This window comes from Sinocyclocheilus anshuiensis, unplaced genomic scaffold (assembly GCF_001515605.1).
Source record: "Sinocyclocheilus anshuiensis isolate Anshui unplaced genomic scaffold, SAMN03320099.WGS_v1.1 scaffold535, whole genome shotgun sequence".
Classification (NCBI taxonomy): Eukaryota; Metazoa; Chordata; class Actinopteri; order Cypriniformes; family Cyprinidae; genus Sinocyclocheilus; species Sinocyclocheilus anshuiensis.
In genome coordinates, this window is record NW_015551063.1 from 764099 (window position 1) to 779051 (window position 14953).

Consider the following 14953-nt stretch of genomic DNA (forward strand, 5'->3'; position numbering starts at 1 on the left):
CTCCTGCTAATGCCCCCGTACATCCACCTGTCAATGGTAAAAACATCAAAACCTGGCCGATTAATCTGCTGATGTGGCTGTTTGTTCTCTGTAAACCATGGTTACTCTTCTGTGCAGTTGCTCCAGGTATGATGCCTCAGTTTCCTCCGGGTTTGTTTCCCTTTTGGGGTCCCTTCCCAGGCGCGCCTCCTCCTGCTGCCCCAGGTGCACAGGCAGCTACTGACGCTCCACAGACCAGCACCGCTGCAACACAGGCCCAGGGAGCAGGTCAGCAGCTCTTATTTATCTTACCTCACTGAAAAGCTGAAATACCCATGATTCTCATAATAATTTTCACATTGTGTCGTATAGAATCAGGAGCCAGCAACTCGACCCAGCCGAATGCAGACAGTGCCTCTGTTGCTCCCGGAGCAATGCCTGGATTCCCCTTCTCCATGCCTCCACCTTTCCCATCAGCTCCATGGCTGCCGATGCCTCCACCTCCACCCTTTAGTATGTCAGAGTGGTCAAAATGCGGCACTATAATATCATGCATCATTGAAAAAAAAAATGCTTTTGCAAGATATATTTGAGTAATCTGTGACCCCTGTGTTTACTAGTGTCATCCATGCCACCGCCACCATCGACTCTGTCCACCATGTCAGAGGCCGAGCTCAGAGAACTGGAGCAGGAGGGCAGGCGGGGTTTGGAAGCCAGGTTGCAGTGCCTTCACAACATCCACACATTGCTGGATGCCGCCATGCTCAACATTCATCACTACCTCAGCACGGTGGCTACATTAAGGTATGCAAACATGGCTTGAGGTTCGTTTGATAAAAAGTTCCTACCTCTGAAATCCCCGTATTTTCTTTCTTTTTTTACTTTCTGTTTAGTCCTCCAAGATCAGAAACCAACGCTGGTGAGACGAGTACATCAGTGAATGTGGAGTCCTCTTCCTCCACGGGCAACACGGAAACTCCCAGTCAGGAGAACGAGGCTCAGAGCGGTGAGTAGAATGATGCCACAACTTCTTGAATGACTAAGCTAGTGTGTGTGTGTACTTAACCATATTTTGGGGACAAATTTGTACCCAAAAGTGAGCAAAACGTGACAAAATCGCCAAAAACCTCCATTTGGGGACGTCCTCATTTGTAAAACTGCTATAAAAAATAAAGTAAACAAAGTTTTTTTGAAATTGTAAAAATGCTGAAAGTTTTCTGTGAGGGGTAGGGGTGGGTTTAGGTTAAAAAGTGTATAACTATCTGTATATAAAAACAATAGAAGTCTATGTAATGTCCCCATTTAGATAGCTAAGTAAAGGTGTGTGTGTGTGTGTGTGTGTGTGTGTGTGTCTTCAGTGTCACATGATTGTTCAGAAATCATTCTGATATGCTGATTTGCTGTTCAAGATACATTTCTTATTATTATGAATGTTGAAAATAGTTGTGCTGCTTAATATTTTTATAGAAACCATGATACTACTATTTGAAAGAAATCCTTTTATTCAGCAAGGATGCATTAAACCGCTCAAAAGTGATAAAGACATGTATAAAGTTGCGTAAAAATCTATTTCAAATAAATGCTGAAAAAAAAGATCAGGTTCCACAAAAATATTAAGCAACAAAAACTTTTTCCAGCATTGATGATAATAAGAACCATTATTAATAATTAAAATTGGGTGCCAAATCAGCATATTTATTTATGATTTTTGAAGGATCATGTTAAAAACATTAATATATATATAAACGGGTGCACATAAATGGTGCAAAAGCGTGACCAAAATAAAAAATGCGCTGGGTAAAAGTTCAGACGGCTCATTTGCATACCAACATGGCTGACAGCTGTTAATGCACAATCACTGTTTTAGATCGAGTAATACTGGATAAGATTTCTATTCGAACTGAAAGCATCAATTTAGGCTGTGCTCTTCTGGTTTCAGAGCAAAACTGAGAAACTGAAACTGACGCGCTTCACTCTGCAGCGCCTATACTTGGCAGCAACCCGCCTAAATAAAAGCTTGCTGATTTTAGGTTTAAAATTTTTTTTAAATTCATATAAAAAGTAAAAAAAAAAAAACTATTGTACTGAAACCGTTCTTGTTGTTTAAATCAATATACTGACATACTATGACACACAAGTATGTAGCCATTAAAAGTGGCTACCTGGCATCAGGGTTGTATGTTGATTCCAGGGTCATTGTATTCTCTTGTTCATAGATGGATCTGTAAATGGAGCTACAGGCTTTTCTCCACCAGACTCAACCACAGGAGTGGACAAAGACAGGAAGGAGGGGGATGAAGATGAGGATGACGGTGAGCCAAATGCCGCCGAGTTGAGACGACGTCGCCTGCGTAAACTGGAGACCACTAAAACTCCTGACCACTGATGACGTGATCCATTTAAACGTGCAATTGTGAATTGACTTTGACAGTAGAAATGCTTCTCTTGGGCACTTGGCATGTTGAGATGTCAGATTATCTGAGGAAAGTTCATGTGTTCTTATATGTTCATTTAAATGAGGCACATCAAGCACTTCCCGTTGTGTGGAGGATTTGTCATTGTAACGTGTACGGAAGACACTCGGGCAGAGAACTGGTTTCTGGGTTACCACGCATAAAGATATTAAGGATAAAAAAAAGCCTTGCACCTTGAAAGTCCGCTGTGACGTCTGACTAGAGTAATGCTGAGACTTTCCTCTCTGAATGTGATTTCTGTCTGTCAGAGGAACAAGGTCTGTTGATTTCTTGTGTGCCCTTAAAACTTGATGTTTTCCCCTTCTTTGTGTATTTTCATTATTTCAAGCGCTACATCATAGATTTTTTCTTAGATTAACTTTGGTTATGGGTAAAAGATGACCATTAACCAAATATCTAAATTAACTTACTGTACATAATGTATAAAGTGTTTTAATTGGAGGATCTGTACATACAACACAATAAATTGTTCGAAAGAGACGTATGTCTAGTGAGTTTATCAACTATACCATTTAAAGGTATGGGGTCAGTATGCTATTTTTTTAATTAACACTTTTATTCAGCAAGGACTCGGTTAATTAAAAGTAACATTAAAGACATTAATAATGTTACAAGAGATTTCTATTTCAAATAAATGGGTGTTCTTTTGAATCTTGAACAAAAATGTATCATGGTTTCCACAAAAATATTAAGCAGCACAACTGTTTTCAACACTGATAATAATCAGAAATGTTTCTTGAGCAGCAAATCAGCATATCAGAATGATTTCTGAAGGATCATGTGACACTGAAGACTGGAGTAATGATGCTGAAAAATTATTTTAATAAATGCAGCCTTGGTGAGCACGAGACTTGTTAAAAAATTTTTTTAAATATCATACCCACTCCAAACTAAAGTACAAAAAAATAAATGTCATAATGACCATTAACCTAAGATAATTTTTTATGACCCACTCACTTTTTTTTTTTACAGCGAAATATTACATTTCTAAATTCAGATTTTTTTTGTATTTTCTGAGATTCTGACAAGACAAATTCTGAGTGCACCATAAATTTGTAAACAAAAAATTATAAAATGACACCGTTTAAATTAGTTTTTTATTCAAATAAACTGACAAATATCAGAGTACAAGGTTAGTACCAAAATTATTGCTTCCGTATGCACCACTTAAAATAGAATATCATCCTGCACAAAAATAATATGTTAATACATTTTAAGGTTACCATTATAAATGATGAAAAGGTAAATGTGGTAATAACTCCTCCTTATAGAAAAACCACCAACTGGGTCCTTTTATCACAAGCATCTAGTCTTAACTGGTCAGCTTTGAAAAGTTAAGGTGCAACTTCAGAAGTACAGATGCTTCTGATGAGTATTAGTGCAAACAAACCCATTGAGCTACTCAACAGGAAGAGGTAATGCTGTATTATCGCCTGAGAAGGTCAGAAGATCTCTGCAGCTTTGCATAGCGGTCAGGTCTGTGGAGTGGAGTAAAGAGAGTGGTGCTGGTTGCTCTGCTGAGTCCGGCTGAAGAGGAGTGGAGTCGTCTCACTGGATCCAAACCAGCTGTTGGTGGAGAGTCTTGGTTTTAATCACTATATCATTAATGATCCCACATGCTGCTCTTATCTGAGCTGCAATAAAGCCTGATACCTGCTATGAGGATTGATACTGTGACTCCAGAGAGAACCCGTGTCATCCATTCCACGAGGATCGTCAAAGAAATATGAGCGTGAGCCTCGTGTGTTGCACATTGCTGGGCTGCAGTTCTGAAATAAACAAAGCAAACAGCTCGATGATGTGACACTCATTTTTCAATTTTCATTCATATGTGGATTGGATTTCTAAACTAAAATTCATTTTGATATACTTGTGGTGATCAAATCATTTTTAAAGCCATTAGAATCGAAACTTATTTTTCAAAAACACAGGAAACCAACATGAATACAAGTATTACCTTTTTTTATACATAGACCTAAATGTCTTTACTGTCACTTTTAATCAATTTAATGCATTCTTGATCAAATAAAAGTATTAATTTCTTTAAAAACTGACCTAAAACGTTTGAACGGAAGTGTATTAACAAACTAAAATTACATGTAATAGACATGGAAAAATGCATAATCAGCAGACCTTTTCTTGAGGAGGCTGGTGAACTCTGAAGATGAGAACGAGCAGGCTGGTAGGAAGCAGCTCCCAAATGAAGAGAACCGCTCCGAAGATAATGTAGCCTCTGTCTCCAAGTTCACTCTGAAGGTCAGCCTTTGAAAACAACACTGAACATCACAAACTGACCAGTGACAGGGACACCTTTCCATTAGCAACCAAAGAAGTGCAACTGCCCACCTGATCAGAGATGTTGTACCAGTCATAGTCAAAGGCCTCCACTTTATGATTCTGAGACAAAAGCAGCACAGCAAGATTGTAGCACGCCCTACTAGAGAAGAGCAAGATGACACCTGCCCCCAGCACCGCAGTCCGACAAAGCCCCTGCAAGCAGAAGACTAAATAAATAGCTGCAAATAACCTTTTTGGTCCCAAAGTTTGTCTTGTTTATCATGAGTGGCAAATAAGATTGAAAATGATACAGCAGATCATAATGGATGTAAATGTTAAAATCAACATCAAATCGAATCTGACTCTATTTACGTTCTTATTTACATTTAATCATTAATTTAGCAGAAGGTGTTGTTCAAAGATGTTCCTAGGTTAATTTTAAACTATATCATAATATTTCAGATTACAGAAGTAAAAGTGGATTGCAACTGCCGTTTGAGGTTAAAGGAATATTTCACACAAAAATGAAAATTTGCTGAAACAGCTAATAAAAACATCACAATAATCCACACCACTCCAGTCCATCAATTAATGTAAAAAAGCTGCAAGTTTATAGAAACAAATTCATTATTAAGGCATTTTAACTTTAAACCTGGTAAAATTGCGTCCTGCTAAAATACGAGTCCTGCATAATATTGCTTTCTCCAGTGAAAAAGTATTTTCGTCTGAACCAGGAGAGAAATATGCACAGATCAAGCACCATTTACAAGAGAAAAAAAATAGTTCTAAAAAAAATGTCAGCAGATTTTGATGGAGGAGATGGACTTTTTCACTGCTGGATACGTTATTATAGATTACAAACTCATATGTTATCCAGAAGTGATGGTTTAAAGTTTTAATGATGGATTTGTTTCTTACAATCACGCAGCTTTTCACCTCACCAGACGTTAACTGATGGACTGGAGTGGTGTGGATTACTATGATGTTTTTATCAGCTGTTTGGACTCTCATTCTGACGGCACCCATTCACTGCAGAGGATCAGAGGACTGGGTACTATTTCTTTAAGCATTTGAAAAGTATGTACGGTACCTTACTGCGTATATAAGGAGTGGTAGGGTGCGAGGATCGAGTTAAGAGGAGCAGAGATGTGGCCAGACACACAGCTTCCAGAATGAACAGTAGGTCATTAACCAGCACCCGAACCAGAACCAGGCTCCACGTGTTTTCACCAGCTCCACCGGAAGCGCCATGCTGTCCGAGGCTTGCGCAAACTATATTGACACACAGGAAGATGACGCTCATGGTGGCATACACACACCGTGCCACCCATCTAGAAGTCAAAGTTTACACACACACACACACACACACACAATTCTCATTAAACAAATAATCAGATGATTTCCATTAACATGCTAGTATGGAAATCCACTCACAGTGCTTTCCTGGGCTCAATGCTGAATACGCTTCTAACTTTGAGCAACTCCTGTCAAAGTGAAACAGTGTTATTAAGGAGTGGACTATTTTCTCAGATATGCAAACATCTTTCACTATAACTTGTCTCACCTGAGTGAAGTAAAGGTTGAAGAGACTCAGGGTAAAGAACTGCAAGCACACTGGGAAGCAATAAAGGAGCCAGTAGACTGGAGTGGGCAGGTGGTTGGCCGCAAGGGCATTATGAAAATAAAAGGAGAAGAGCGTTGTGCGAAGCGCTGCCCAGAACAGGCAAAGAAAAAGAAAAATACTCTGGTAACTCCATCGCTTATGCCGGTAGAGTAACAGCAACCAAAGCTGAACGTATACAACTAAAAACAGACCCCCATAAAGACAAGTGTAAAAAACCGTGACACCCAGCTGTACTGATGGGGCCATGGCTGGTTTCACGGGGGAAGGTGGAACTGGAGCGTGCATTATGATGATGGGTGTAAAAAAAATATTACAATTATATAATACAATGCATAGACCAAAGCTTTAAAAGAAAATAAAACAAAACTGGTGTAAAATGTCAAGATAAATCATATCAACACAAAGGGAAAACCAAATTCGGGCATGTTCAGGCATGCGTGAATCATCATTAGTTACTATGTAATATTCTGTCACATATGATGAAGTCAGGATCAAACTACACGACGAAACGTCTGAAATGTCATTTCTCAGAATTCGCCGTATCGATCAATCTGTGATGCGCACCTGCAAAATAAAAATGAAAGTCAACACAGCCAGTTTTTACATAACAACTCAAAACATTCACACTGATATCAAGAACACTATCTCCGTAATCGAAAACAAAAGCATATTTTGTCTGAAACCAGTCATTTATTGTACATTATTAATAATGTGATTAGGATTTTTGACAAACGCGATGACAGCCCGACTTTGTTTTTTCGTTAGAGCTGTTGTTCATCTACCGGGTAGACTGTACCGCACAAATTATAATAGTTTTAAACTGTTTAACTGATTCTAACAATCAAACATATGTATTAAACTGACTTTAGACTGATCTACAACGGCTAGCCGAGTGGCTAACGGTGCTAGATTTAGTTTAAAATCGATTTGCTAGTTCACAGGTCGGACCGGTTTTGACATAAATAAGCGACACACATTTTTAAAAACTGCTTTAAATATGACTAAATTAAATTCAACATTACCTTACAACAGACTAAAGCCATGTCGTCGACGTAACAAATCCGATAAATCCTTCTCCTCATCACTTGTTTATGCACTGCGTTATCAAACCGACTCATCGCTGTTGGCGACATCTAGCTGTACATGCTAGTCATGAAAAACGTAAACAAAGGCGTCTTCCTCCTCCTGCGAGACCACGCCCACTTATCTAACTTCCTCCTCACTAACATTTTAGAATTACTGAAGAGTTTTAAAAATTAGAATTTTTTAAAATGAGTGGAAAGAGGAACGGAGAGAGTTCCGCAATCTGGAAAACTGATAGCATTATGTACTTTGTGGGCGTGGTTTGTCGGCTGTGGGCAGTATACAGTGGGCGTGGTTTACAGTATTGCAGGAAGCAGACCTATCATGAAAAAACGCCCATTGCTTTACCGCGCTGTACTGAGAACAGGAAACGGCGCTTAGTTCAATTTTACACCATCATCTTTTATACCTGTGTTTCATTACACAAACTGACTGACGCGCAGAGTTATTGGTTACACATGTAGGCTACTCCTCTGTAATTGACGAGCTCATCATTTCATAACTTTATTTGTTATGTGTTATGTTTCGCAGCAGTACGTACAGATTCACAGGCTGTGAGTCAGAAGTGGTTTGTAACGCATGCGTTAGTAGGCGAGGTTCTTCTCTCTCTTCACTGTACCGCACTGTGTGCTGTAGTTCTGCAGCCACGTCGCAGACAGAGACAGCATCGCCCTTACAAACCTCCTTCTCTTCAACTACAGCCGCCCAAATGGACCGATAACGAGTTTACCTCCTCGTACAGTTCGTCAGACATTGTGTTCACACATTTTTATTGTAAAAAAGAGTTACTCGTTACAGATAAGTTGAGAGTAGAGAGAGTAGAGTCTCGGCTGTGGTCATGGTGAGTAGCTTGCTTGCTAACTTGTGTCTCAAACTTGCTGGCTTAGTGTTTAAAAGGGTTACAACAGTTTCCTTTAGCGGTTAAGCTTTGCAGTTTGTCGTCTGACCTCCAAACGTTTGTTCCAGTAATTGCTACTTACTCGCTAACCAGAGATGAAGGGAAATAGAGATGATTATACAGTCTATCTATCTATTTACACCTTAAATACACTCTGCATTTAATAATTGCTAATAACATGCATATGAAGATTGTGTATGAATTACATATACATTACATGTGTATACACCCATTATATAATGTTTTTTGCATTCAACTTATGCTATAGGAACCAGAGGATGTTCATTTCAGGTCAGCAGAACATTTGATAGGTGAGGAAGAGAATGAGAAAGCAGCATTCGAGAGGAAGGAGGATGGAGAGGAGCCCCGCAAAGCAGGGAGAGCACCGCTGTCCCGCATCCCTACCTTTCAAAGCTCCCTGGGCCGCAAGCGAGTCACCGTCCAGAGTGCAGAGTCATCACCGAAGATGGATGGATCTATCCAGCAGAGCCAAAAAGAGGGAGCTGGCTCTACAGAGGCTGGAAGAGTGAAAATGTCAGGATCTGGAGGGAGAGAAACAGGCCTGCCCGTCCCATCGGCTCGTTTACACACAAGCCTCGCTGATGTTCTCCCTCAAGGTGAAATCTCGAGTCACACCTCCTCTCTTTTAGCTCCGAAAATAAATCAACCTCTTGATCAAACGCCTGAGATTACAGAAGACTCTGATCAGCTTGATATGTCACTAAAACGACCCCCACTCAGGAATGTCTATGAGACCTCTGATCTTGTCATAGAACCCGCAAGCGGAGAGACCATCTCAGAAGATGAGCAGATGTCGGCGCAGGATGCCGTCGTAGAGGATCTGAGCTCACGCTCCTCTGTTGATCAGCATGTGGCATCTGATCAAGCTTGTGAAGAAGATCCTTTGAGAGAGGACTTTGAAAAAGGAGGTGTATCCCAGTCACATTGGACAGAAGAAAATAGCGTCACAGGGAATGATGTGAAATGTGTGGAATGTGTTCCAGATAAGGATGATGGATCCATACTTAGTGGTCAAGATGAAACTGCTAAGATCCAGAAACCTTCAGATAGTAAAAAATGCTTTAAAGAAACACAACAGGGAAGCCAAACTGCCGATACTTCTCACACAAAACACACCAAGACCAAACCGTGTACACCCTCCAAGGTGAGGTGAATCATATTTCGTAATTAATGGTGTTTGCTAAAGCAAGAATACTATTGTTCATAAGGGTTAGAGATTTCAACAAACCTCTAATCCTAAATATTAAACTTCATCCAGCACTATTTGTGCTACCTAAACCATGCTTGTTGAGGAGAGGCGTGTTATTACGTTTCTAAGTCAACAGACATGCAATTTTCTCCTGGTGGATAATAAAATGTTTTTTTGTTTTTTTTTTAATCCCTAACATTTACCTTGAAAAAAGGAATCAAACTGCAAAAAATTAGTTTCTTACTTTTGTTTTCCAGTACGAATATCTAAGATACATTTACTTAAGAAACAAAATGACATACCATGAGTCATTTTGCTCCTCAAGTACATTTTTAGATATTTTTACAAGACAAAAATATTAAAGGGGTCGTATGATGCTGCTAAAAAGAACATTATTTTGTGTATTTGGTGTAATGAAATGTGTTTATGCGGTTTAAAGTAAAAAAAAGCACATTATTTTCAACATACTGTACATTATTGTTTCTCCTCTATGCCCCGCCTTTCTGAAACGCGTCGATTACGTAGATATGTGGGGGCGTGTTAGAACGAGCCGTTTTAGGTAGGCGTGGTTGACTCTTAACTTTTATAAAGAATATCTCTTTGGATTTGAGACTTTAGTCTTTGCAACTTTACAGATCTTCTTTATGCACCAAGAGCTTGTAACACTCCAAAGAGAAAGGAAAAATTGAAATCGCATCATATGACCCCTTTAAGTAAGAAAATAAAAGCCATATATACAGACCAGAATGTCTTTCTCTGATTTGATTCTCTGATCTCTTTGATTTGCATACGTAAACTAATTTTTGAGACTAGTTGCCTTGACAAGTATTTGTTTCGCTATCAAAACACAACAGAATTCCAGCAGAAGAGGATATGTGAAATTAAACAGCCACAATCTCTACTCATCACTAACAGAGATATACGTATATCTTATTGGAAAGATGTTTGCATAAGTAAACAGAAGGTCTATTTGTTTTAATTTAATATCACCAATTTTCTATTGTTTTAGCAGACAAAAGGAAGGAGCTTTTCCCTTTTCTGTCTCCTGCCCACCATTCTCCTCCTTTTGGGTGGACTTGCATCGCACGTCTGGCAGTATGGAGTCCCTAAATCTGTGTCACACCTGATGTCACAACTGGAGCTGCATTGGTTGGAAAGTTTCTGGATGCCTCAAGAGACATGCATCTCTGACTGTAGGTGAGGAAACAGGTCCTTTTCATATTTTTAAGGATTTAAATGGTGAGTTTGAGATGTTAATGTGTTTCTAAACGCTCTCTATCAGGCTTACTCTTGTTGAGAGTGTCCCTGAGGGCCTCAGCTTCCCTTCCGGCTCACCACACCTGCCGAGCATTTCAGACACTTGGACTAATCTGCTAAAGAAAGCGAACCGCTCATCTCTGACTGTAGGTGAGGAAACAGGTCCTTTTCATATTTTTAAGGATTTAAATGGTGAGTTTGAGATGTTAATGTGTTTCTAAACGCTCTCTATCAGGCTTACTCTTGTTGAGAGTGTCCCTGAGGGCCTCAGCTTCCCTTCCGGCTCGCCACACCTGCAGAGCATTTCAGACACTTGGACTAATCTACTAAACAAAGCAAACCGCTCTGTCCACATTGGTGCTTTCTATTTCACACTCCGAGATTCAGACCTTGGCCTTACAGAGCCCTCATCTGTGCTGGTATGATCTGTTGTGGATATTTCACTGTGCAGAAGTGTTGAATAATGTACTCTGAAGGCTCTAGAACATTTGTTTCCTGCATATGATCTGATAGGATAATACTGATTCTGATTATATGAGAAGGCATTTCATTTATTATATCCTTTCTATAGGGCAAAAAAGTGTTCAACCAACTGAAGCAGTTGGAGCCAAATGGAGTGAAGTTGAAGATTGCTGTAAACGCCCCTCAGCCATACATTGCAGACACAGACGAACTGGTAGCAACAGGTACAACAACAGCGTGCCTATTGCACATTTGCATGCAGCACGTGAAAACGTATACATTGAGAATAGTGAATGGTTTGGAATGGATGTTATGTACTTATGTGCTTTCTTGCTTTGTGCTTTCTCTCAGGGGCTGAGGTCAGGGGAGTTGACCTGCAGAGCATCACTGGAGGCATTTTGCATTTTGCACTATGGGTTGTGGATAAGAAACACATGTATTTAGGGAGTGCAAACATGGATTGGCGTTCCCTTACCCAGGTACGTCTAAATCTAGCCAAACTATGGGTTGTGGATAAGAAACACATGTATTTAGGGAGTGCAAACATGGATTGGCGTTCCCTTACCCAGGTACGTCTAAATCTAGTGACATTGTGCAGCATTATCTGACTGGACAAAAGGTTTCTGTTGACATGCAAATATGCATGGTCAGTGTGCATGCAGGTCTTTGACATGTAAATGTGTTCGTGATTTTATGATGTTATTTTATTTTACATTATTTTTTATTATTTATTTTATTTTGTTTAAATAATTGTATTTTTTATTTATTATCCAATGCAGTTTATAAGTCTATAATATCAAAATGGCTATTAATAATCAGTCATATAATCAGTCCTATATATGCATATAGAATAGAAGTATAGGTGAATAATCAATGTTTCTAATAGGTGAAAGAGGTTGGAGTGTCTGTGGAAGACTGCAGCTGTCTAGCACAGGACGCCTCACAGATATTTGATGTGTACTGGAACGTTGGAGCTCAGAAGAATGGATCTCTACCTCCTTTCTGGCCGGGCCGTTTCTCCGCCCTCTCCAGTTCTAAGTACCCATTAGCTGTTAAATTCAACGGTGTCCCTGCACGTGTCTATTTGTCTGTGAGTTGAGTTTCTCTCACAAGTTGACTTCATTTGTATGGTCTTGTTTATGTTTACCATATTCATAATATTTTTTTCATTGCATGTTTTGCAATAATTTTATTCAACCTGTTCACATTTCCACTTATTCTCTGGCTTTTTTGCTGACTGATTTTCATTTATTCCATGTGTCTATTTTTCATTTTACATATTGTGTAGAAATGTTGTCTTTTTGTCATATTGCCACCTTTTTCACTTAAGAAAAATCATGCTTTTTAATGAATACATTGCATGGTCAGTATATGTTCATCATGTTCATTTTCATTCATTTCTAAACGTGACACATGCATTTTTAGTGTCTGCAGAAATGTGTTCTTAGTATCACATGACGGTTTTTGACTTGTTCTTATAGAGTTCCCCTCCTTCTTTATCATCATATGGCCGTTCTGACGATCTCTCAAGCATCCTGTCAGTAATTGCTGATGCTGAGCGGTTCATCTATGTGTCTGTGATGGACTACCTTCCCATGTCCCAGTTCACGGAGCCCATTCGGTAATCTTTAGCATTTGATATTCAGTCAGAGTTATTGTAGTTTATAGCGTTATTATAGTTAACTAACATTAAAACCATAAAAAAGTTGCTTAACTAAAATAAAATATTAAATTATATTTTTACATTATTTTGTTTTAATTTGTTGCAAAAGAAGCATTTCTTTTTTTTCTTCTTTTTTTTCTTTTTTTTTTATGTACTAAAATAACTAAAGCAATGTAATCAAAAATTAATCAAAAGAATACAGACATTTAAAAAATGGACAAAAACACGCAACAAAGTGACAAAACATTCACTGAAATTAAAATGGAAAACACAAAATAAAAATTAATTCAAAATATATTTAAAAAAGTAAAATAGTATCTCAATTATACTAAAATAACACTGGGGGTAATTTTGAAAATGTAATACATTTGCATGTACATGTTGTTTAATAGCTTAGCTTAGCTAGTTTACATAACATGTGAAAGATAACTAAAACTAAAAAGGAATAAAAACTGTATAGACATTTAAAGAAAAACACAAGAAAATACAAAAAATATGAAAAAACAAAACTATTGTAGTATCTCAACGATACAAAAAAAAAACACTGGGTGTAACTTTGAAAATTGAATACATTTCCATGCACATAGTTTATAAATGCACCTGGCTGTCTGGTGCAGTCTCAACAACTTGGAGCTCAACACGCTCAAAACTTGTGAAAGATTATTGTGATGTTTTCAGTGTCTTATGTCATTTAGGTTTTGGCCTGTCATCGACTCGGCCCTCCGTGAGGCAGCTTGCACGAGAGGTGTTGATGTGAAGCTGCTGGTCAGTTGTTGGAGTCATTCTCCTGGTGCCATGTTTGTTTTCCTCCAGTCTTTATCAGTCCTCAACAAGCCCCCTCTGAGCTGCAACATTCATGCTGTACGTTTCTGTGTGCTCTTTACATCTTTTTTTTTCATCCAGCCATCACTGGTGATTTAATGTCTAAAACGTTTTATTTCACAGAAAGTTTTTGAGGTGCCTTCAACACGAGAGCAGCAGAGGATCCCGTTTGCGCGTGTCAACCATGCCAAGTACATGGTGACTGATCGAGTTGTTTACATCGGTATGTTCGCTGTTTCCTCTCGACATGTACAAATTTCACAGCATGATCTCGCTTGCATGCTTTTCCATATTCCAGCAACCTGACGGCAGGTTTGGCGCTGCATCATAAAAAACCTGCCAACAGAAACAGTCAATGTTTACATTTACAAAGGAATCGCTGTGAATATGAGTTTGGAGTCAAGTGAATGTCAGTTTTATAATCCTGCTATGATGACTGATTGTTATATTGTGTTTTACAGGAACTTCCAACTGGTCTGAGAATTACTTCACCCAGACGGCAGGGGTTGGGCTTGTTGTGAATCAGACAGGTTCTGCAGTAGGGCAGGGCCAGCAAACCATTCAGAGCCAGATGCAGGAGATTTTCCAGAGGGACTGGCATTCAGAATACGCTCAAACCCTCACTGATGTTCACGCGGAGCACTGCAGCGGAAAAAAGCTTACATAATAAACCACACTCTTTATTTGTTAGGTTGCTATGCACTATGATTCAAAAAATAAAAACATCAGAAACCAAGAACTCATCCGTGCGGCATTCCTGCCTACTGATAACTTATTTATGATGTATGTATTTGCCAGAAGGATGCTGTGCATTTTTAATGTTTGTTATAAATATGGCATATAGTCATTCTTTTTTTTTTTTTTCAAGTGCATTTATTGTATATTTGCATTATGTGACATTTGCCAGAATAAGGACAAGGTCCTTGAGCAAGCACTGATCTTTGATGTTGAACTGGTTAAACATGCATGTAAATGAAATATTGTTGTAATAGGTGCCTTGGCTGTAATGACAGTAAAGTTTGTCTTCAAATTAAACTGCCTTTTCTTTCTTTTTTTAAATATATTAAAGAAAATGCTTGTGCTCTGATGTTTTTAATATTTAATTTAGATTTTTCAAAGGTACTTTATACTCTGTGTTTGTGTGTGAGAGAGAGAGTGTATGTATATATATATATATATATATATATATATATATATATATATG

The 14953-nt window shown here is 38.6% G+C and overlaps 3 protein-coding genes across 4 annotated transcripts in view; 2 read left to right on the forward strand and 1 right to left on the reverse strand.

The window, feature by feature from the left end:
• The window catches only part of LOC107662029 (E3 ubiquitin-protein ligase synoviolin-like), a 7394-nt gene extending 4461 nt beyond the window's left edge, over positions 1 to 2933 (forward strand). The window contains exons 11-16 of the mRNA XM_016451885.1: positions 1 to 36; positions 118 to 267; positions 352 to 492; positions 600 to 783; positions 873 to 985; positions 2196 to 2933. Coding sequence (XP_016307371.1) covers positions 1 to 36; positions 118 to 267; positions 352 to 492; positions 600 to 783; positions 873 to 985; positions 2196 to 2365 — 794 coding nt within the window. The 3' untranslated portion in view covers positions 2366 to 2933. The remainder of the gene's footprint in view (positions 37 to 117; positions 268 to 351; positions 493 to 599; positions 784 to 872; positions 986 to 2195) is intronic.
• On the forward strand, positions 1900 to 14739 carry LOC107662003 (phospholipase D3-like). The gene is made up of 12 exons (XM_016451843.1): positions 1900 to 1911; positions 7800 to 8278; positions 8604 to 9500; positions 10558 to 10742; positions 11038 to 11221; positions 11374 to 11488; positions 11616 to 11743; positions 12151 to 12354; positions 12746 to 12885; positions 13623 to 13788; positions 13873 to 13972; positions 14211 to 14739. Exons 2-12 carry the CDS (start codon positions 8276 to 8278, stop codon positions 14414 to 14416), a joined length of 2328 nt encoding a protein of 775 aa, XP_016307329.1. The 5' UTR covers positions 1900 to 1911; positions 7800 to 8275; the 3' UTR covers positions 14417 to 14739.
• LOC107662002 (integral membrane protein GPR137-like) lies at positions 3540 to 7472 on the reverse strand. 2 transcript variants are annotated; one of them, XM_016451842.1, is made up of 8 exons: positions 7382 to 7472; positions 6295 to 6918; positions 6165 to 6214; positions 5821 to 6061; positions 4800 to 4943; positions 4587 to 4715; positions 4107 to 4222; positions 3540 to 4019 (listed from the first exon to the last, which is right to left on the reverse strand). In XM_016451842.1, exons 2-8 carry the CDS (start codon positions 6637 to 6639, stop codon positions 3926 to 3928), a joined length of 1119 nt encoding a protein of 372 aa, XP_016307328.1. In that variant the 5' UTR covers positions 6640 to 6918; positions 7382 to 7472; the 3' UTR covers positions 3540 to 3925. The 2 variants fall into 2 exon arrangements, with proteins under 2 accessions (XP_016307328.1, XP_016307327.1); XM_016451841.1 differs by having other exon boundaries at positions 7377 to 7472.
• Positions 14740 to 14953: the final 214 nt, after the last annotated feature.